Consider the following 22,877-nt stretch of genomic DNA (forward strand, 5'->3'; position numbering starts at 1 on the left):
TCACAATTACAAAAGGCTGAAAGTTTCCTGTGCCCCCTAGGAGCTGTTTTCTTTAGCAGGTACAAATTAATTGATTTCCATTAATAACATAGTGTCCATTCAAGCACTACTGACGTACATGTAAAATAAGAACATAAGGCTGAAACAAGCATTCTGGGTCCTCATTCTATTTCAAGCAGTAACTCATGCAATTGCTTTAATGAATTTAAGTTCCTCATAAAAACTGATTTGGTTGTGGGTTCCTTTTTTTTTTTTTTTAGAAAGCTGTGCCACAACGTCATCTCTCAAAGTGAGAGCTGTCTTCTAGATTCCAGTTGGGATTGTTTATACCACTTGTCATATAATTGTTAAATGTAAATAAGTATGAATTATCTATCTGTATAAATGGGCTTGTTCCACAGACACCAGTTTTTAACTTCTACATCAAGCTTTCCTTTCCCCATTCTGTGTGTATGTAACCCTAAAACTGACAGATGACACTACTAACATTTATCTCGGTAGGATTTGATCAGATCCATATCAGGGTTGTCAATCTACTACATTAGCTTTCAGGACGGTCCAAAGTAGAAAGTATTCCATACTTTGACCTATGACAAATGGTGGGAGAAAAAGCAGAGAAAAAGCCAGACACTAGTGAGTTCTTCTGTTATTGAGTGCAATAATAGATTCATTTCAAATGCACAATTTCTGCACATTTAGAACTTTCCCAAATTGTAAGAGATTGCTGGCATCCTCCCACTGTGATTTAAGCTACTTTTGAGTTCATCACTGACAGTATATGCATGAGCAGGAGGAGATATGAATGCAAACAAAGAAAAGATGAATATTGAAACCACTCCATCACAGGGGTGGGGAACGTATACCAGGTTGCTGGTCAACGGGTTGACTTTGGAAACAGAAGTTGTGACATGTGGCAGATTTCCAGCCTAGTTCCTCACAAGATGAAGTCACTAAAAGAACCATAAGAGGATTCTCTGAACAATGTCACAGCATAGAATTGAAATACCAGTTTACTCAGATAAGGAAAAAGCATGACAGGTCATAACGTAGCGGTTTTATTGACATCACCATTGGACACAACACAAAGTAATATGAAACACCTAATGTGGCCCAGGCTGTAGAATGTGATGGTTTAAAATTTAAAGAAAAAAAAGTTGCTCTTCTGCAAGTTTGATCGTTTACTAAATTACATAAGACAGACAAGAGCAAAAATGTACAGCCAAAAAAGGCATTATTTATTTGATAAATTACCTGATAAAGATGTTTCTGCTACCAGGGGATTTTTCCAACACACACAATTTATAACTCCAGTACTATCATCCACTGTATAAAAAAAAAAAAGGACAAGAATTACAGAGTAAGAAAGCAGGTAGCGATGTTCCAAAAAGTGAACATACATAGGTATGTAGGGAGATAACTGCCAAGGGTATCTCATTCCAACCAGTCTGAGAGGGAAAGTGGGTTCTCAACCCCTACTTATATCTCTGAAATAAACTCCACAGTCGTTTCAGTCATGGAGGTTGCTCAGCACCACATACCATGCTTATGTGCATGGTCAGCAATCTAACCAGTATATTCTCAAAAAAGATCAAGCACTAGTTTAAATCATGAGGCTTCAGTACATATATTGGATACTAAAGGGTTTTAATTTCATTGATAAGGTCAGAAGAAGAATCAGTGTTGAAACCTGAAGCCAGACAAATTAAAACAGAAAACCAGGAACAGAACACAGAATCATTACTGTAACAGTGAAAAAAACAGCATTCAACATTGGGGAGTACAGTCATGTGAATAGACCAGGAGTGCTACTACCTCCAGCTGCATTGGTTTCCACACCAATATCATGCACAAAGTCTGCCGGCCTTTCCCATGCAAGATGTTCCAGAGAGCCAGGAAGGACAGAGGACAGCACATGCTTGTGGTTCTGCTCTAGGCCAGGAATTCCCAACTTAAAGTATACGTACTGGTGGCATGCAAGCCACTTCCCTTGCTGAAAAAGTTTAAACACCTTCTCCTGAGCAGGGGAGCTCTCTAGCTCTTTCTGTATTGCTAGTACCCAACCCAAATAAGTTTTGCGATTTTTGCCCCAAGCACTGCATTGTCAAGGACAGCAGAAAAAGGCAAAACCCTAAGAAAACTAAAAAAATATCAGTCAAATCAATTGTTCTACAGATCAAGAGACTGTGTATAGATGGCATGTCCAACAAACACTCTCTAAATAAAAAGGCACTAAATGTCTGTCAAACCACAGCAAGTATCACACTTCATGTCCAGCTAACACTCCAAGCACCTTACTCCTTGAATGTAACTATCTCCGAGATTGAGCTTCCAGTCTTCACAAATTAGAATATGCAGTTTTCTTCTGCTCCTTAAACCAGATCCATGGCTACAAAAGTAACAGCAATGTTTACCAGGAAGGTGTTGATTGGTACCTGCAGTCACTTCCTCCAAGAACCATAACATCAAAGCAAAATGCCTTTGCATTGTCTCACGTGTTTTGAAACAGTCTCCCTATTTGGGGGGTCCAATTTCAAATCATTGTCTTGCCTTCCTGTTTCCCAGTAGCTTAGCTGCACATTCCTAATAACAAACATACAGCATTTATAAGATGTAGGCAATTTCAAATTCCGTCACAAAAGTATGCTCATCTGATTGCCATCCCCCTTTTGAGCTGCTGTGTCCGCAATTATTTCAGAAGCTTTAATTTTGTACCAGTGCATAGATAATGATCTAGCTGGCAGGATTTCCTCTCCTTGGTATAGACAAAACCCAACTATTTTAGTAGGAGTCAGAGCCCCCATATACCATGCCAAGTCACGCATGCAAGCCAGCAATGGCAATAAGAAACAGGGCAGATGACATTTCACTGTTTCATTACTGCAGCTTCTAGATGTTCCAACTGGCTGTTGCACCAACTGTGACAGATATGCTTCCCAAGAAGGGCTTAGAAACAAAACAAACAAGACTGAAGGATTAGGAGGTCAGACTCCTTAGTGTAACAGCTGAAAATGGGGTTCTGGATAAACTGAGCTGTTCTTGACCACACAGGGAATCTGGTAGCAGAGCAAGGCTCTGAAGCAAAGTTTTCCCAGTTCACAAATAAAAGATTTAAGCAAAAAGACAAATAGCTCCTGAAGCACAGATCAATGAGAACTCTTGTAATTGTATTCTAATTAGACAGGAGAATGTTAATCTATTTTAAATGCACTCAAGGGGTCTACAAGCTTTTGAAAACTTCCTGTGCTCCCTGTGCCACCCTTCCTCATCTCCTTGGGTTTAAACTTTTGTTTAACTTTTTGTGGGTTTGTTTTTTGAGTTTTTCCGTTTTGTTTGTTTGGGGTTTTTTGACTCTTACATTAACTATTTGAGGGGTAGCACTTTAAAGCTACCTGGTAAATGAAAGAATTGTGTTCAGTTTTATTCTTTATAACAAAAAGGGTATGGTTCTTGTAGGGCCTCTGTAAGCCTACTGAGAACCCGGAGAGATTTTTCGGGGTTTTTTTTTCTTGGTTTTGTTTTTAGGTTTTTTTTAAGGCAAGTGCCTTTCAGCCTTTCAAGACAGTTCTGGAGTTTAAGGAAAACTACATGCGATGTTCGGTTTCATTAAAAAGGAAAGGGAAGAGGTCAGAAAGGTGCATTAGGTAAAATATGAGCTTGCTCAAAGATATACTTTAACTATCCTTCTCCTAACTGATCATATTAATAGCAATAAATAATCATATCAAAGCATCAAAATCAGGTTTTACACAGCATGTAATTTTAATTTATTTTTTTAAGCTAGGAAACAATCAATTCACTCTTTTACAATTATTATTTTGACATCAGTTCTGGCTGTATGGTTTTCAGCACAGAGAAGACCTAAGATTCTCTTAAAATGAGCAGTGTATATTCTGAAGTAGACAGATAGGAAACGAGGAGGGAGATAGTGGCCGTGACATAAAGACATTTCAGTTCTCTATCAGAGAAAAAGTACAAAGGGGGAATTGCTTTGTAAGTCACTTTTAAGCAGATGGAAAGCGAGCAAGTACTGAGCAGTGTGTGGCACTCTAACTGATGCAACGCCTGCTCTATGACTCACCAACCCTAGTCTGTTGAACTGAGAGATGCAAGAAGTTACAAGCAGGAAACTGTCTAAGAAGTTACAATTTTGTGCTGGCAGAGTCAGCCTGCCTGAAAGGGAGGGCAGGCTGGGGAGGGGCACCTGGCAGGTAGCCTGAAAGCTCAAACCAGGAACTGTTAGAACAAAGAGTGGAGTTGGATGTGAAAGGACAGCAGGAAGCCAGGCTCACTGAGAGCTGTACTTAAAGGTCGGCTGATCTAACACTGAGGCCTTAATTCCACTACTCCGCAGTTTCTTTTTATTTCTATTCCTCCATTTTCTGCCCCAATCAAATATTTCCAACAAGTTTACATCCGAACTAATGCCGAGAGCAGTGTGGGAAACCCTTGCCCATAGAATTGTTTTTGCCGTGGTAATTTTGACTGTCGTCCTCTGTTCTCATGAAGTGATAACAGCATTTACATACTAGTGCAATAAAAGAATAATAGCTGACATTCAATTTATGTTTCAACACTTCATTACCTCACCAATTACATTTCTGTCTCTTAACTTAGGTGCTTGTTTAGTCTGTGCTGCTTCAAGTGCCAGAGAAACTTGTGCTTCAAAATATTTACTGTCCACTAGTTATTTTGCATAATGTCAGGGTAGTAACAAACATCCAGAAATTAAACTTTAAAAAAAAAACCAACCTAGAAAATATCCACTCTAAGAAGCTTGCAGGGACATTTCTATAGAGCACAGAGTCAACTCGAAGCAGCTGCATGCAGTATGGGGTATGCTATATGCACTAGCTGCTAGTGCTACTCTGCAGCAATATGATGTAACTGCAGGTGTCGTGGAAGGTGGGACCTGGTTAAGCTGTCAGCTGTATCTTCACAATACTCCTGTGAGTCAGGGAACTGCTGCTGACTCAGTTTTGTAAGTAAGGGAATTAGGTAAGAAGAGGCCCTCCGTGACTTACCTTCATCAGGTGGAAACCCATGGCACAGGAAGACACTGGACACGAGTCCTTCAAGTGCTTTGATAGGATCTATGCATTTGGCTTCCCCTTCCTACTGTGAGATGACCTCCCCCCTTTTGAAACTTGCCACATCACCAGTACCCCGCTCTGCTTTTTCTCCAGATGAAAAAAACCAGCTGAACAAAATAACAATCAGATGTTGCCATGTTAATAAAATAGGTTGAATACTGGGAAAAGCCATAGGGAGGAGAAAACTCACAGCTGGTGCTGGCAAGGACTGGTACTATGATGTTTGAGTTAGATTTGCTAACACTCTTAGCATCTAGATATAAACAAGCTCCTAACTGCTATTAACAGCTGGCTCCAAGATACCACAACACATACAAAAAGTCAGAAGGGATTTCTAAGGTTCAAAAAAGAGGAAGTAGCCTCCTTTTGCAGGCACTGTTAAATCTGTTTATATCTGACCAAAGGAACTGCATATATATATATATACACACACAAGAGGAAGATGGTGGAGTCCTGTGTCACAGCAATAACCAAAATTAAGATTTGCTAGATGACCCCAAATGAATCAGTTAATCTGTTTTAACTATTTGTTTCTCTACTTTTGAAGTGGAAATAAACAGTAGCTTCCCCAAGTTTGCTAAGTAATCTGAGCTGCAGATATACATTATATTAGGGTAAGAGCACAGTTGTTCCAAGAACAATGATCAAATAAGGCAAACTTTAAGTTCTAATGGTAACTAAGATTAGAAGGCTGATAAGCATAAGAAGAAAGAAAAAACCTTTTCTTACCTCCATAATTATAAAAGGCATCTCGCTCTTTCATTTGAACCACTATCCCGACAACATCCACCTGTCTTACTGGACGTCCATTATAAAAGAATACACCTAGACACAGAACATTCATAAGTGTATCTATTTCTTTCAACATCCTACCCTACATAGTGACATTTGTCAGTAAAAACCATACTTTCATATTTAATATATCTTAAATTATACAATGTCAAGTCATGTGAAAAATCCCCTGGATCAGTCAGGACGGGGGATACTGGAAGGAAGAAGTACCAGCTCTTACTTAGCTTGCTTTTGTAGAGTGTCAGAACTTTATTAATCTCCTGTTTTCTTGCACATTTGAATCTGAAAAACAGTTCGTTTGCTGCAGGCATTAGAGTTTTTTTAGGGGTTTTTTTGTTTTGTTGCTTCATTTTGGTTTGGTTTTGGGTGTTTTTTTTTTTTTTCCCACATCTTCACCAGGCTTCAGAATAAATAATAGAACACAATGGAAGCAGTTTGGGCTTCTCACAATGCAGCTGTTCCTGATTAAGGCAGAGCCTCCAAAAGGAAAACTAACGTAATTCTGTCTTTCATTTCTAAAAGAACAGGAGCCATGGGGGGCAGGGGAAGAGAAACAACCCTCTTAGATTGCAGAGTACACTATGCAGTCATCATGAACAGCACCCTGAACTTCAGCTTCTGAAATAACACATTCTAAAAACATCCCTTCAAAGCTATTTTTGTGCATCTATAAAGATGACTTGAATAACATGCAAAAACATGTCCAGAAAACAGTGAGGCATCAGAGCCCAGTGGACTTCAACAGCACTGAGGTTGCTGCATGCTGTAATTCCTTTCAAGAGAGTGAAAAATGTTGTTAACAAACACTGATGTAAACATTATACACTGAGGCTTCAGAGTCCACTAGCAGGAGGATAATAGGGCAATAAACTCCAGATATCCTGGGCTAGCTAATTTTCAGTCAATATGTCTTCCTCAGTTTTTGAATATCACCGCTTCACTGAAATATGCCATCTGGGATGTTCAATAACTGTCTTCTAAAAACTAGGTAACTCAAGGGACTCAGAAGGGAACATTTGGCTCCATACACTGTGGCAAGTCATATTCTTACAAAGGGAAAGAGAAACGCTGCAGCAAGGAAGTCAGATGTTCTGTATAAAAAAAAAATATTCAAAACCAAAATCCCAAAATAACTTGTCCTACATAGCTGGCAGCCTTAAATGAGCCTGGAATTAACTTTCTTCACACATAAAGACAAAAACCCCAAAGTTTCAGAAGTCGTCACAGGTGATCAGTCAAGCAGCTCATAAACAGACATTTTACTCATAAAAATCCACTGCAATGTTCTGAGGATGCATCTATCGCTGTCATCTTAGAGCTGGCTATACTAAGTGCTCAGTCACTGGTCAAGTCTGGTGTAGAGAATGTTTAGCAGGTCTGTCCACTTTTCTCTCATTCTATTTACCAGGACACCAATAAACACTGCTACAGAAACCCTCAAGTGAGATGCTCCCAGTGTATACAATTATTCACTAAACCTTATAAAATCTCTATAAAAGGTGGTCTGGGTCAGTTTCAGGGTAAGTCTGTGGAGCTATATAGACTCCAAGTTTTTGAGTGTGCAAACAAGCAATATGTTATCTTGTTCATTTCCCAGTTAGTAAGCTGAGTTTTGGCAGATGACAAAGACCAGCTAAAACTGGTTCTCTCTATCTCCATAAACTCACATAGAACTCCACCCTTACCCTCTGAGAAACTACCTAAAATCATCTGAAAGGTGAAATTACATTTACACTATTCAGAGTTGTTGAGCTTGACAACTTCAAGGTGTAAACTGTTTCTCCTGCCAGCTTATTTGTTCAAATTATGTTCATAGCGGTAGCAATAAAAATATACTAAACATTTGAAGCTATGTGCAAGTACATTCAGTCAAGCTCCGAGTAACCCAGTAAATAACACCTGTATTAATATGCTCTTACCACAACAGGAAGCCACAGCAGCAGTACAGGGGGCTATAGATACAGACCTCTCGAGGGCAAGTTCTGGTCATGTGTTTACCAGCATTACTGAGCACTGAGCTGTTTGCCTTTGCTTTAATTATCATTACCTTTTTTTATGTTATTTGTAGCTTCCCTGACTTGTTGATAAGCTGTCACAATGAAGTGGTGCATGATAACTGAGACAAACTCATTTCCATGATGTGATTATGTGTTACAACTGTGTTTGACACCCACTCTCATTTCAAGGCCTTTAAGACAACACAATTGCTGTTTTTATCTGGGAGGTTTTCCAGCCTTCTTGTCACCATTTATAGCAGGAGAGTAATTGGCTAGGTTTACCATTTTCCTCTGCGTTGTTTTAAGGGATTAGTCATTGTGGCATCAAATCCTAATGCTTAAAAGTGGAAAGAAAAAACTTATTAGGTCATTCAGTCCAATTCCTCAGGGCCAATGCAAGATCATTTTGTACAGTAAATTCCTGGCAATCTGTACAGTCAGGATATAAACAAACCCAGTGAAGGGCATCCCACCTTCTTCCTGGGAAGGCTGCTCCACGGTTTAGCAGATGTCATTCTAAAGATGTTTTTCCTGACATTCAGTCTGTGTTTCTTTCAATTCCTCCTAGTTACAACTCTTTGTTTTGCACTCATTCATTCTTAATTACCATTACTTAATGACTGATTTATAGCCAGTCATATACTTAGCTTCAGATGGTCTTTAACAAACCCATTAAAGGCAGGAAACATTGACAGCAAGAACCTACCTTCTTCCTTCCCCAAAAGATTTTTTTTTTTTTAGTGTTTCTGTTGTGCTATCATTTGTTGCCAATAAATAAGATACGCTGAAAGATGTCTGGTTTGGTATATGCACAGCACCAGGAAAATGAACAAAATTCAGGATGTTTGTTCTATGAAATTTCATTTTATTCTTTAAAGTTGGTTTAGAAAATGATACAGGATTGCAAGCAAGCTTAGTTGTGCAAAAGCCAGATGCACAGGAAGTGGAGAAAGCTCGCATGCACCAATTTTAAAGGCTGATATCTTGACATAACAGATACCACTTCCTTAATATTATCTTAGATAAAAAAAAAGTAATATCAAAACTGAAAGAGCTCCTTAAGCAGAAGAGAACTCACTTAAGTAGAAGAACAGGAAGATAAGTGAGAAGGGAAATTCAGGTAATTTAGAGGTGAAAAAAAGAGAGCAGGATTGTACTTTATAGGACTGTTCCTGCTCTTCTGAAATGTTTGTTGACATTTGTAAGTTTAATTCTTCTGAATACATTTTTGCATGTGTATGTACTAATGTCCAAGTCTACACTACAATCCTATTCTGCTGACACTGAATTGTTTTGTATTTTGTTTGAAAACAACTAAAAGGACTCTAATTGAAGCAGGAACAGTTTTTACCAGATGCATCTGCTACACCAGTGCTACTATAAGACTGCACACTTTGAAAAGGCCTATAAGGGCTACTCACTCTAGTACAGATATCAACAACAGACTGTAGCTTAATTCTTGCAATGGATTTAAGACAAACCTCTCTCATCATGTTAAATATATACCTCTTAAAGAGGTATATATACTGGGCTCTGCAGTTCGTGAAGTCCCTATGGACATAAAAATGGTTGCAAAAAGAGCAAAAACACACCCCAGTCCTTCATTTCTGTAATAATAGCACTGCTGTTATCCCTGCTGTTAAAGAAAAATAAGAATAACAAAACCTACAAGGCAGAGCATGTTCAAAGAGCCAAACAGATGCACCTTGTCTTTGTGGAGAAAAAAGCAAAAACCCAAATAAAACACCAAAACCAAACCAAAAATCACACTCTGCTTAGGGTTCTGCTTTTCCTCATTAATTCTAAATTCCTTGGGTTCCTTCCTGATAATCTTGCACCTTGTCAAGTTTCAGTTTGGAGTAATGAACCACTCTACAGCAGAAAACATACTGCAGTCTATTTCAAGTCTTTCTAGTGAAAATAGAAATTCAAGGTCAGACCCATGTTGCTTTAGACAATGTACACATGTGGGTGATATTGGCTGAAGACCAGCAGGAAAAGACTGCAAAGCATACAATTCCTAACAATGGTTAGGAAATAAAAGGTGTGGTGTAAGATTCAGCACAGATGCCAGAATTTACAATAAGGTTATTCAAATGTACGGAGAAAGTCATATATCTATCATATATAGAAATTAAGCAGACAAAACCTCAAAACCTGTGTCTGTTATATATTAATAATCAGAGGAAAAAGCAAAAACACATACACCCAGCAATATCATCAACCGTCATAATTTTGCGACAGAGAGGGATAACATCCTTCTCAAATGTTACAGAGACAGTGGAAATATGTAACACATGGCCAGAAAAGACCAGCATTTTTAGAATTAAGTTTATCAGAATATAACAAGCACTACCATGCAGAGGAAACACATTACCTTAGTGCAAAAGAGGTTCTGTATATATATAAATGAGAGGAAGAAAATCCATTACAATGAACACATTTTATTTTTCACACATTTCACATACAACCTGTTGTTCTTCAAACTGTTAAAGATACTAACGTCACTTAGCTTAGGGGCATGGAAAATTACTGGTGCTTGTGAAGCATTCTGCAATCCCTCGATAAAGAGCACAATATAAGTCAATTTTAATTCTGTGTGCATTATAAGCTGCATATATAAGTACATACCTGGCACTTGTTTGGATTCTCTCATTTCTTTTATATCTTTAATATAGAGTCTTGCAAAGGCAGAAAATATAGGATCCATCCCCCAGTGCAGAGAAGGTGTCTCTTCTTCATACTTCTTGGACTCAGACTGCATTCAAACCCTGTGAATGTAGAAGAACTTGTAACTATTTTCTTACTATTTTCTTTCAATAACTATATGAATATGTTCCAAGTGAATGAAACAGTAGCTGGTAATTTTATACACAATAACACAGCAGAGTTGATGAAGACACGGGAACTTATCTAATACAATATTATCTTTGTACCACCACATGAAATACTCAAAGCATCAATACCGATGATTTACTCAAAGTACTGAGACACAACAGCATTTTACCTGGCTCCATCAAATGATAGATAATTTCAGGAATTTCTCCCTCTATGGACCCATAAACAGAGAACCAAATACAACACTTCTTTAAAATAGCAGAATTGTGGGATACTAATTGGTTACTTTCTGTACACTTGATTATTTTTTCCCCCCATCATTCTCTTCCCCTTCCATAAGATATTCTCCTCATTGTTCATCCTGTGCTTTATTGCAGTGTGGGGGAAGCTTATTTTGTATAAAACAAAAGCAGCCAGCCCTTCTTTATTTTGGACATACAGTCTCCAAGAACTTTCTGATTGTTACTTTCCCCTTTTACATCTTCAGATTCCCCTGTTTAATGCCTGTTATCTTCTACCGTTACCAGAGCCAATTCTCTGCTTATCATAGAGTTGATGTCAAAAGAAACAGTACTCAATTCAGGAAGGATTCTTGTAGACATTTGGAAGCCAAATATATTTTTTAGTAGCTTCTCCTGTATATATAGCTAAATTATTCCCATTAAGCTTTCCAAGTCAACCTTGAATGGGTGTCAGCCACTTACAGCTGTAGGGCAAGGGTGGTAAGTGGACTGATTTTGAATAGTAATAGGGCTGAGATTTGGCAGCTACAGTCTCCTGGGAGGGAGTAGCTCCCTGCTACAGGTTGCTAGTGATATCTGTGGTCTGCAGGAGACACTTCTAGCTACTGAAGTAGAGGCTGTAAATATCATGATAGCATCCTGCTTCTTTGAGAAACAACAGAGCTTGGATCCTGCAGGATTTCTGTTTTCACACTTAAAGTTTAATTTGGAGCAGAAAAACAGTGTAGCACAACATGTTAGAGCATTGCTGACATCTACTCTACACTGTGAAGAGAACTGAAGATGACAGTTCTATTAATTTCCAATTTTGTTTATTTTTTATTTTTTAAAAACAACAAAAGATTACTTTGACCTTCCTTAGATTGGTCATTTTTTTGTGAGATGTTGAGAGTATTTGATTTAGTCAGTTCCACAAGTCACTTCACCTGTGAGTAACAAACTAGTCTTGTTTATACCTGGATTTATGTCTCTCTCCCTGCTACAGGCAGCTTTTCCCAACCTATCCCCTTTGCACATGCAATGTCTACTCAAAAACGTCTCACCACCCTTTTCTCGCTCAAGCCTACCCATGAAGCACACTTTTTCTGCTGCTGAATTGCAGACACTGCTCAGTAGAAATTTATAAACTAAGCTGTTAACTGTACGATCTTAATAATGCAAAGTTGCTATTCCTCCATATGGCAGTTTTCCAGTTGCTTGCTCTAGTCTATGTCAAATTTAGACCATAAATTTTCCCAGGCAAACACATGGTTTGAACTTGTATTTTACTTAGTGTGCTCATTTTTATAACAAAATTAGCCTTCCCCATCCCTCTCTTTCTGCTTGCAATCTCTAGCACAAAATTGCCTGCATTGTCCCTATGCTACTGTGCTTTTATAGCTTCTATAAAAAAAATTTAACCCAGCAAAAGGTCATGGCAAATGAGAAGAGTTCATAACCTTGACTAATGCATATGTTTAACACATAATGAGTTGGAATAAAGAGAAGCACTACTGGTCAGTGTCATCCTGCCTCCCACCTGCAAACAGGAACTTTGAAGATACAATTTTGTCCTTAGTGGTGCTACAGTCCCTCAACTATTCCCTTTTAGTGGCACTTCTCCCCTGACACGAAACATGGGTACAATGGCAGTGTTGTTCTCTAAACTGATCTTTTACAGAAAGTAATACTCTTTTCTGCACCTTGCCCCCCAATGTACTCTGCGTGGTTACAGTCTGTCATGCTCAGTACCCATTTCGTCTCCTACACAGATGGCAGACTGAGCTAACAAGCCAAAAAGAGAGAATCAGGTAACAAGCCTGTCTAACTTTTTGTATTTCGCATGAACAGCCTCTCATTGGAGTAGAAAGCAGAAGCCACCCCTGCACGTGTGTACATCTGAGGGGAAATCGAGGGGAAATCAATGAAGCAGCACCACTGCAAATTAAAAATATCTGCATTTTGGTATTTCAGTATCAGTTGTCAAGTCTGAAATGCCCAAATGTTAACAGATCACTAACCAGAAGTCCAAACAACACTTCCTGCTTAAATGAAGCATTTCCCCAAACCTTTTACTGCTTCCCTGTCCTGAAGGGAGAATGATTTCTACAGGAAAAGCTCTTTCCCTATCTCAGAAACTACTGGGAGTTAAATCTCAAATTCTGGAGCTTCCTTCTAGCTCCCAGGCCTTGTTACAGCTCTTTACTGGAGAAATGTACACCCATCACATCTATCTTAATCTACAAAACCACTCTGCTTGGTTCAAGTCTGCTACAGACACACCAAGTTTAATCTTACAGATCTGGCAAAGATTCCTTGATAAAAAGTAGATCATGCCCCCAGCACCTTGAAGTCATCACAAGATTTCTTGAAGTCCATGGGACAGATCTGCTCAAGTCATGAGTCAGATATTCCATTCATACCATGCTGGGACAGTGCCACCATACTCCAGCCACTCACTCACTTTCAGCAGTGTCTGACAGGCACCTGAAGAGCATTCTGCAGGGCAGTCTCCCCTGGCCCCTTCATGGTCCCAACAGCCCACCCAACCCCTGCCACCACCCAAAACCAAACCCATTTTCTTTCTTCCCTCCCAAGTGGCCACTCAGTAGCTACATTTGAACAGTGACCTATTTAAAGCTAAAAGCTTGTGGTCTGCTGAGAGGAAAAGAGATTTACTGCCTCCTGTACTGCTTGCCTCCACACACTCCTATTATAAGTCCATTCTTCTGTTGGTGTTAAGAGCAGTTGTCTTTATGCTCCTACAGCAAAGGAAGATGTTAAGTCAGAGAAGCAACCCTTTCCAAAGTATCTATTTTTCAGTTAGTTTCCAAGCCTGTTTCAGGCAGATTGATAGTATTAGAAAATATAATTCTTACAAGGCAAATAAAATTCTTCCAATAAATTTTTCTTTTGCTATATAATAGTATCTTCCCATAATTTTTTCTTAAGTTGGCACAGGAAGCCTCTCCATCCCAGGCAGAATATCCCAGGGGTTAATTAATTAGTGAGTCATCCTGGCAAAAGTGGAACTTTCCATTATGCTGGAAGTGTTTTCAGCTCTTAACTGGTACCATTGGTGATATGCTATCAGCAAGGAAGATAACAGCTACCCTGTATGATGACGATCCAAGGGGCAAACAGCAGGCATTGTGGAGATGCACAGCACTGTAATCAATGAGAACACAGATAGCTAACAATAGACAATTCTGAGCAGATACTATATGCACAAATGTTTAAGGCTTAAGCTGGCTTTTGCTGAAAGATGGTGATAAGGCTTAGCAATACAAACAATACAGAGTCCTAGCAAAAGGTCATTCCTTTCTGCATCTTGTTTTAAATGCAGTGTAATGACTTTACTGGTGCTGTACAGCAAGAAATTCAATCTTCCTACAGGAGAAAAAGAGGCAAGAGAAGCATCTGGTCCAAAAGTTTATTAGATATAAGATATCTGTGTTCTATTTTTACCTCTCTAGAATAACTCCAAAGAAAGGTTATAAAGGCATAATCAAAAACAAAAATAGAAATTCTGCTATCTGGACCACTTCTTGGGAAAACAATTCTGTTTCAAAGGCAAAAATCTAAAGTTTACACTAGTTATCTAAATACAAATAAACAAAAAGCCTCAGTTTGAGATTATTCTAGACACTAACCTATCAAAATAAGGCTGGCTCTTTCACCTACTGCTATCAATGTTAGCATGTTAGCTTTCCTGACTGGAGTGAGAATTAAACCAAGTCCATAATCCCCAGAGTTAACTTGTGAGCTCAGCAAGGTATTATCCTAAAAGGGAAAGAAGGGAAACCAAGGAAAATTAGCAGTCTTCCCAACAACGCCACCACCCAAAACCAAGTCCATTTTCCTTCTTCCCTCTCAAGCAGCCTGCCTGGTAGCCACGTTAGAATACCTCCCCATTTAACACCCAGGTGCTTTGTTCCAACAGAATCAGACCTGGCTAATAAATTTCCTGGCTCCTATTCCTGTGTTCACCATGAACCTTTTTCAAAAATGGTAAATGATTAAGAATTGGTCTTTTCCAACCCCAGTGAAATGGAAACTCCAAAAAAGAGTGTGTTTTAATGTTTCTTGTTGTCTTTCTCCAGATGTGACTAACAATCAAAGCTCTTGGAGAAAATTGCCTTAGTTTGAGATGAATCATTTGGACCCGTAGAAAAGGTATATTGCCAGCAGTTGTCTGCAGCTACTCTGCAACTGCTGGCAGACCACTGCAAAGGTGTATTTTTTTTTTTTCTCAACTTAGCTGTGAATCAGAAACAGAATATTTACCCACTGATACAGGCAGCTTAAACATCCTACCAGGCATTCACTCTTCTCCAAAGACTGCCACTACTATACTAGCACTGATGATTTACACAGGAAGCTGCTCCTGAACTGTTAAGAGTTGCCAACCCAGTGCATTAAAACAACTTACAGTCACCATTGGTTTACTTGGATAAACCAGGCTACAAACTGGGGCTGTTCAAGAATTGCTTCATGGGTCAGCCATCCCTGCCACAGGGAAAGCAGCTTGTGGAAAGAGGAGCAGAGTCAACAGCTGGGTTTTGTAACAACCTCTGTCATCTGAATTCAACTCATCTGTGTTTCAGTCAACACCCTACATGACAAATGAGTACTATTCAATTCTTCATGATCAGCAGAGGCAATTCCAGCATGATACAGTTAAAAACATCATATTTCAGGACATGTTTTTAATTACCCAAGGCCACATACAACATTTTAAATTAAAAACAAACAAACCCAATATCGTAGTACACAAGTAGATCTTAAGAAGCTGGAAAATAAAGCCTTTGGTTACAAATAATATGGAGTAAAGATTCTAAAAATGAAACTCACCCACAGATTCTTTAAAAATACATAATTAAAAGAAAGTTTTCAACACCAGTAACAAGACAAAAACCATCACCAAGACCAAAATACATCACTGAGAGAAAAAAGGCTCCTGAAAAAATGTGTATTGTTATCAACTTTATAGCTGTTAGAAAACTGTCAAACAGTACGATAAGGTCAGTTTGGATCCACTTTCTACCTATCTGGTGATTCTATTAAAAAAATCAAAGTAGGGTAAGCACTTTCAGTCTTCCTTAATACACTACCTTCTGCTGCTGGTCATGTGAAGTGCTGTAAATTAGATGCTACATGCTGCAACAAATATCAGTCAGGGCACTACATGTCCTGTAGGTCTTATATACAAGACATACAATTCCCATTTTAAAAAATGGTTTTGAAATAATATTAAGAGAGCTAGAACTGCTATGAACTTCCAGAAATGTACAAGTAGCATTTAAGGAACTGCTAAAACTGTCTAACCCCTGGAGATAACACATTTACAAAAAAGAAACAATTACAGAATTTTCCTTAAAGATACTGCTTGAAATTTTAAACATCATATGTTTTTTAATTACATTATATTACAATATACTTCCTTGGCAAGGGAAGAGGGTGCAAGACAAAAGACCCGTCACCACAATCTTTATCCAGTAGAGAGTCTACCAACAACAGTGAAAGGTATTGCCTGCAATGTCTATAACAGTCAGGATATAGACAGGCACAAAAAAAGCCTTGTTTTGTCAATAAACTGACACCACTACTATGTAATAGTCTTCCAGTGGAGTTAATGTCTCCATGTCATAACCTGTAATGTACTTCCATCTCTCTGTTTTTCCCTTTCCACAGCACTGCCTAGAAATCCCTCTGGACAGGCCCATGTGGCTGCAGGAGACCAGACAGACTGGCTCCTCCAACATCAACAGTCTTGGAAGGAAGGGGGACAAAGCTTGCAGTTCTAGATTGCCTTCTTTGGCATTGCAACTTGTTTTATATGCAAGTTAAACCTTGTAACAAGGTTTTGGCACCCAATTTTCCAAAATAACAATTCTAGAAAACTAACAAGGAAATGTGCAATAACAAACAGTAGAAGTAGCTCATTCTGATCCTTGCCCCATGCATTAGTCACAAGATATTTTCCTAGGTATCAAGAAATCAGCAAACCACTCAACAGACCAGTAAACTAGCTCTGTATATTTATTTCTCATGGACAGCTGTAAGCTTACCATAAATAAGGTAGTAGCAGTCACTACTGATAGTCAGAAAGCTTCACTTGCTGTTTGTATTTTAAAGCTATTGGATAATCATGCTGAAGCACCTTCTTCAACTAATTCTTTAACCTGTCCCAAGTGAGGGCAGGAGGAAGTCTATGAAGACGATTAATTCTCTCTGAAAGCTCTTAATCACCCACAGTGCTGCCAGAATGAGCTGAGCTGCTGAGAAGACATTCTTGCAGAGAAGGTTCTCAGTTATTAGTGTGAAATAAAAACAAACACAACTAAAAATAAATTACTTCTTATAAATAATAAGTTTGCTGCTTGGAAAAACAGCAGCATGGAAGCTTTGATAGCTAGAGGATTCCAAACAGGCTCTTGGCAAAGGTAATTTTTTTTGACAGATACATGCAATTTATCAATCCGACATAAAGGAATATTAACTCATACAAGTTAACTAACAAAACGAAGAGAATAAAACCTAATTCACCCCAGCCTAAGGCAACACAATTAGCTTTCCTACTTTGGTCTACTGGTGTAAAACAGATTTAGTGCTACTTCTTGAATGGACATTTTCAAATTTCAGAAATTTGGGTAGAAGTGGCAAGCATTGGTTGATAGCTTTCTGAAGCTATTGGGCCTCTGAACTCCATGACAAGGTTGAGTCAATATCTAGAGGCAAGTTTTCGTGCCCATTTCCCTCTCTCCCCTTTAAATTAGTTTATGCATGTGGTGTAATTTAAAATAGCCTCTGGAATAAGATCAGAATTTATATGAACATTCATAGCACAACAGAGCACTCCATTACAACCAGAAACTTCAAAATAATTAACCTACCATTTGGTCTAGGTGCACAGTTGTGATAAAGTTTTCAAAATATTCCCAGCACATACCAAAGCATTAGATTATGACAGGCTGCTTAATGTTGTGAAATCAATTTAAGTTTTCCATTGCTATACAAGTGAACCTTTTAACTGTATCAGAACACTGTGAGGCTGTGCTTGAAACATGGTGTCCAAACAGCACTGTTGTTGGTATATACAAAAGAATTCAAATCAGAGTAACTGTGAAGTCTCAGATCCAACTAGGACCATCATGTATTTTGTGAGCATAACTAGAGGCTGAGATTACTCATTTTGAGCTCTTTTAGAAGATTGAGACCTAACTGTTAGTCTTCTTCAAAAGATTAATACAGTTAGCTTGACACCGATGTCTGTTTCTAGACTGGCTGCATTTGTTCTTTGATTTTATTTTTTATGCTATTCCACAAAATCGTTATTTTTCTCCTCCAAATAAATACTCATACTGCTTCTTGTCTGAAGGCACTTCTTATAGAAAAACGTTTAGACATTCCAAAAGACACACCTGTGCAAAATGAAAGGCTGAAGAAAAAAAAAAGCATTGAGACTATATATATTATTCTCTCCTTTATTGGGTGAATATTGAACTATCATCCCATGTAAGAACAAAGCTTTTGTTACACTTTTCTAATGCTCCTCACACAGATCCTATCAGCCAACATCTAGGAAAAGTATCAAAAAGGGTGGGGTTTTTTTGTATCAAAATTGGTACAATTCCCAGTCTGCTATTCTCTGGATTTCTTTTGTAACTGTGCCTCCTTTCTGAGGACTAGAACTTTTATACCTGAAATCAAGCAAGGGATTTTTTAGTCACACCCAGACTGCTCTGACCTACAAAACCAAAAAGTTTTAGAAATGCCAAAGATGTTTAGATATGTCTTGATTCCTTAAGACTAATTGTTCTGCATAGTCTTACACTGCATCCTATGAACTCTGAATAGTAGTGTCTTCTCAGCTAAGAAAAGCTGGCTCATCATACCTTACCTTCAGCTGCTAAACTCCATTAGGACTTATTAAAAATCCAGACTTTGTCCTCTAACTTTTGGGTTAGCAATTTTTGTAATTCTCTGAGGAGGTTCTGAAATAATGAATATCTTATATATTCCCTCTGAGGTCTGTCCAAAACTCATCACTGAGAGCTGATACAGGACTGATACAGAACAAACCCAAACTGTCCAGGAATACCTGTCCAGCAACATGAATATCTCCTTAATAGCTTTCCTCCCTACTGAGCAAAGAAGGCTAAACTTCTTTGCTAATGATGATTTTTACTCACCTTTAAAAGCTTTTTCCAAATCCAGTAGGAAGGCACCAAATGGACATAACACTATCAAGATTCTTGAAAGAAAATACCTCACCCATGACTGTGGCTGCAACTTCTTACATTCCCTGCATGAATTGCTGTCACAGATACCATGTTAAAGTCACTGCTATTTCCAACTTCTTGGTATGTAAAAAAACAAACAGCCTTTTATAAACAGATTTAAAGTGTCTCCTTAATTGCATTTGAATTTGAAGAGATGCCACTCCCTACCTCCTGCTTCTGAAAATAAGTCACTCTTCTATACTGCATCCAGAACAATATATTAAAGCTCAGCCAGAAGCCACAGGAATTATTTTTCCTATAGGTAATTTTATTCTCTGCTACAGAAAATTCAGTCCACTTAATGTAATGGGCTTTTTTGGCTTATTTCATAAATATCACATGGTGTACTATAAAACATAATTTGTGGATTAGATATTAAATGTCCCTTGTGTCAAAAAAATAAAGATTCCAGGGCACTGAAGACAAAAAGTGCATCACATCACAATACTCTCTTTTCTAATAAGCAGGTCCTACTGCCCAAAGTTTGCATATACTATTGTTGGAACACACAATAGCTGCTGTCTGCCTTAACAATTGACACATTATTACAGCTCCACACATTGCTGCTGTACCAAGAAGAGATCCTACATGAAACCAAGTTCTACTTTACAACACATAGTAAACTATTATTTTACCTCAAAAATGAGACTTACACAATATCTGATAAAAATCTAGGTAAAAAGAGAAGAACGTTACACATACAGAAACTATTTTAAACATGGTTGTAATATAAAAATAACATTTTCCATGAAACACTATGCTGTTTGCTCAGTAAAATCAGTTTATGTTTTAAAGTCTGCCTTTGCTTTAATAACCAGTTAGTATCTCACATTATAAATGTTACTTCCCCTTTTTGCTAGTAGACACATCTCCAGCATTATCCCACTGCAATGTCTCTGGGATATTGCTAAAGAATAAGTAGTTTTCAGTGATATCTTTTTGTCAGATTGTCCTTTTTTGTGCGTGTTTGTGTGTGAAATGTTGCCTACTTTTCAGTATGGTATATTTTAAATAATAGCTGTAGAAGGCATAATAAACTTCCTGCTTATGCTTACCACATAACCAGGATTGGGTCTGCTGGGTGGCTGGCCAGCCATAATAAAAACCAGATTTTAAAATAACTCATTTTCATATTACAGAACAAGTTATTCAGTCCCAAGATTCCAGAGCTGATCAGGATCACAAGACAACACAACATCCATTCTGGAAAAAAGTGTTCCTGGGAAACAGAGGAAGAAATTCAGGATTTGCAGAAAGAAAAGCAGCAATACATGTGGGGTTTTTGTTCAAACATTTTTCGTGCCAGTATTGACCAAAAGCAATACTGAGATGCAAAGCTATCTTTATCCCTTAATAAATTTCTAATCCTAGCTGCTATGTGAACTAATGCAAATTTGAAAGCCACAAACAAAAAGAGCAAATCGGCTCGTGACTGCTATGCAAGAGGAAAAGGTCTAATTACCATCTGGAGGAAAGACAAACATGGTGAAGCATTTGTAATACATGCTTTCATGTGACTTAACTAAAGCTTCTAATATCCATCAGATGGAGGGGGCCCTGCAAGTTTTAAATACTTTGCCTTGTGTTCATGTACAGTTTTGATCAAACACATTTTGCTTTAAGTGACATATAATCTGAAATTATTAAAATGGTTAGAAAGAATACAGCATTATAACTAAGAGTAGTAGTATTTTAATTGTACATTAAAATAAATCAATAATCTACTTATTCATATGAAAGATTGTTATAGTCATCAAGACATGGAGGGAAATAATTTTTATTAGACTAACTACCGTATTTAAAAAATACAGCTATCTACCAATGCAGCTCAGTATTTTAATACTACTTGAAAATTCCTATGAAAGGAGGTTTCAGTTAAATACAAAGTGTCCAGACTTCTTGAAAAATCTTATCATGAAAGGGGACCTGAAGTTTTTAATTGCATTAATCAGTTAATCAATAAAGAGAATGAGCTGTGTAAGTTTCAAGTTGTTGACACCTTCCATTAAAACTAAGGTTTGCTTCTCACTCAAACAAGTATAAAAACACAACTCACCCCTCCAATTATATATGACTGTGTTTCCAAATATCAGCTTTGAAGATGGTTTTCTTGCAGATCAACAAGAAGCAGTAAGAAAAACTTAATTATTTTTTGCAATAACTTCAGGGAAGTTAACACATTAAAGCTTGAATGCCTTTGACTTGATATGTTTCCAAGAAATATTCTTGTACTACTTGTTGAAATATTTATCCTTATTCAAGATTGCTACATTATTGCTTTTTCTTCTGACATTTGATTTCAGATAAAGCCTATTTAATAAAACATCATCAGTTTACTTGGAAACATTCAGGTAATTTGGCAACTTTTATATTTGTTCTGTCATCATTCTCAGAGGTATTGCCCGACATCAACAGAACTGCACTCCATGAATTCTGGGGGCAGCGATATCTCCCTGGGTAGAAAGAAGAACCCCCATCATATGTTTCCAGGACAACTCACCTCACAGTTAAATACTGTGTGATAAAGTTAAGTGTCTAAAATGGGAAAGGATGACTTACCCTCTGAAGATACCTTTCCCCACTGACTACTGAAAAAGCTAGGCCAATTTAGACTAAACACACAGATTTTTCTGAAGCCAAAATTAGATCAGTCCTATTACTAAACATTTTAACACTTTTTTTTTTTTTACTGCAAACATCAAGTAATACCTTTATATGTTGAAGCTTCCAAATGCCACGTGTTTCTATGGCAATTCTTAGATTAACTGGTCCTACAGTAATGCATCAAAAAAAAAAAAGATGTAATGTATAGTGTCCAGGTTAGTGATAGGAGCCTGAATGTTGATTCTGGCTAATGACATATGGGCAAGCTCTTGAGCATCTAACCTCTAGCATCATAATTTTTTCCTGTTTGTATTATATATGACTGAACTATTCCCATTACTCATATTAGAAATGCTCATAAAATACTGAGTACAAAAGTGAGTCTCTTTTGTGTTCCTTTATGAAGACAGCTTTAAATTTCAAATGCAGAACAGAAATACAAGTCTCTAAGCTACAGATCTATCAACTGTACATTTAACAGAAGGGCTTTAAGAGTGCTATACACAATATGGTCCCCCCTCTCAAGGCTTCCAGTAAATGTGTAACATGACTTGATGCTCCTTGGAGGAAGATGTACAGTCTTTTAGTCCATCCTCTTACATCATAAAGAAATAAAAAGGTTTTCTAGCCATCTTCAGTATTTCTTTCTTCAACTTGTCATAAACATGGGCTATTAACTAATGATACTACTAGCTCCTCTGTGGTTACCACAATTAGAGCATTAGGACACAGGAGTCAGGTACAACACAGCAAATGTAGAGGGGTCATAGAAAAAGCACAAAAAGTTAAAAACTTGTCATGTACACAAAGAAGATGGAAATGTCTTAGAGGGAAGAAAATTAGTATCTTTAAGGTCAATTTACAAGATTGAAAGAGACTGAAAACACCATGGTATTTAAAATCCACTGAACTGAGATGCTCCTATGAGAAGACACCACATTCAGAACAGTAGGAAAGGAAAAATGACTGATGATGAACAGGAGAAGGGAGATAAAGGTCAGGTATGAGAGAGTCACCAAAAATTTCTCATTAAGCCTGAAGGACTGAGGA

General features: G+C 37.8%; 1 protein-coding gene across 2 annotated transcripts in view; it reads right to left on the reverse strand.

Annotated features, from left to right (window-relative positions):
• The window catches only part of STN1 (STN1 subunit of CST complex), a 46,149-nt gene that overhangs the window by 19,097 nt on the left and 4,175 nt on the right, over positions 1 to 22,877 (reverse strand). Inside the window, exons 1-4 of one of the 2 annotated variants that reach the window (XM_074831214.1) lie at positions 10,511 to 10,606; positions 7,930 to 8,216; positions 5,820 to 5,915; positions 1,252 to 1,323 (exon numbers count right to left, since the gene is read on the reverse strand). In XM_074831214.1, the coding sequence (XP_074687315.1) occupies positions 1,252 to 1,323; positions 5,820 to 5,915; positions 7,930 to 7,993 (232 nt within the window). In that variant the 5' untranslated portion in view covers positions 7,994 to 8,216; positions 10,511 to 10,606. Of the gene's footprint in view, positions 1 to 1,251; positions 1,324 to 5,819; positions 5,916 to 7,929; positions 8,217 to 10,510; positions 10,651 to 22,877 lie in introns of those variants that run through there. The other variant, XM_074831213.1, reaches the window with a different exon arrangement.

The sequence above is a fragment of the Strix aluco genome, chromosome 7, assembly GCF_031877795.1.
Source record: "Strix aluco isolate bStrAlu1 chromosome 7, bStrAlu1.hap1, whole genome shotgun sequence".
Classification (NCBI taxonomy): domain Eukaryota; kingdom Metazoa; phylum Chordata; class Aves; order Strigiformes; family Strigidae; genus Strix; species Strix aluco.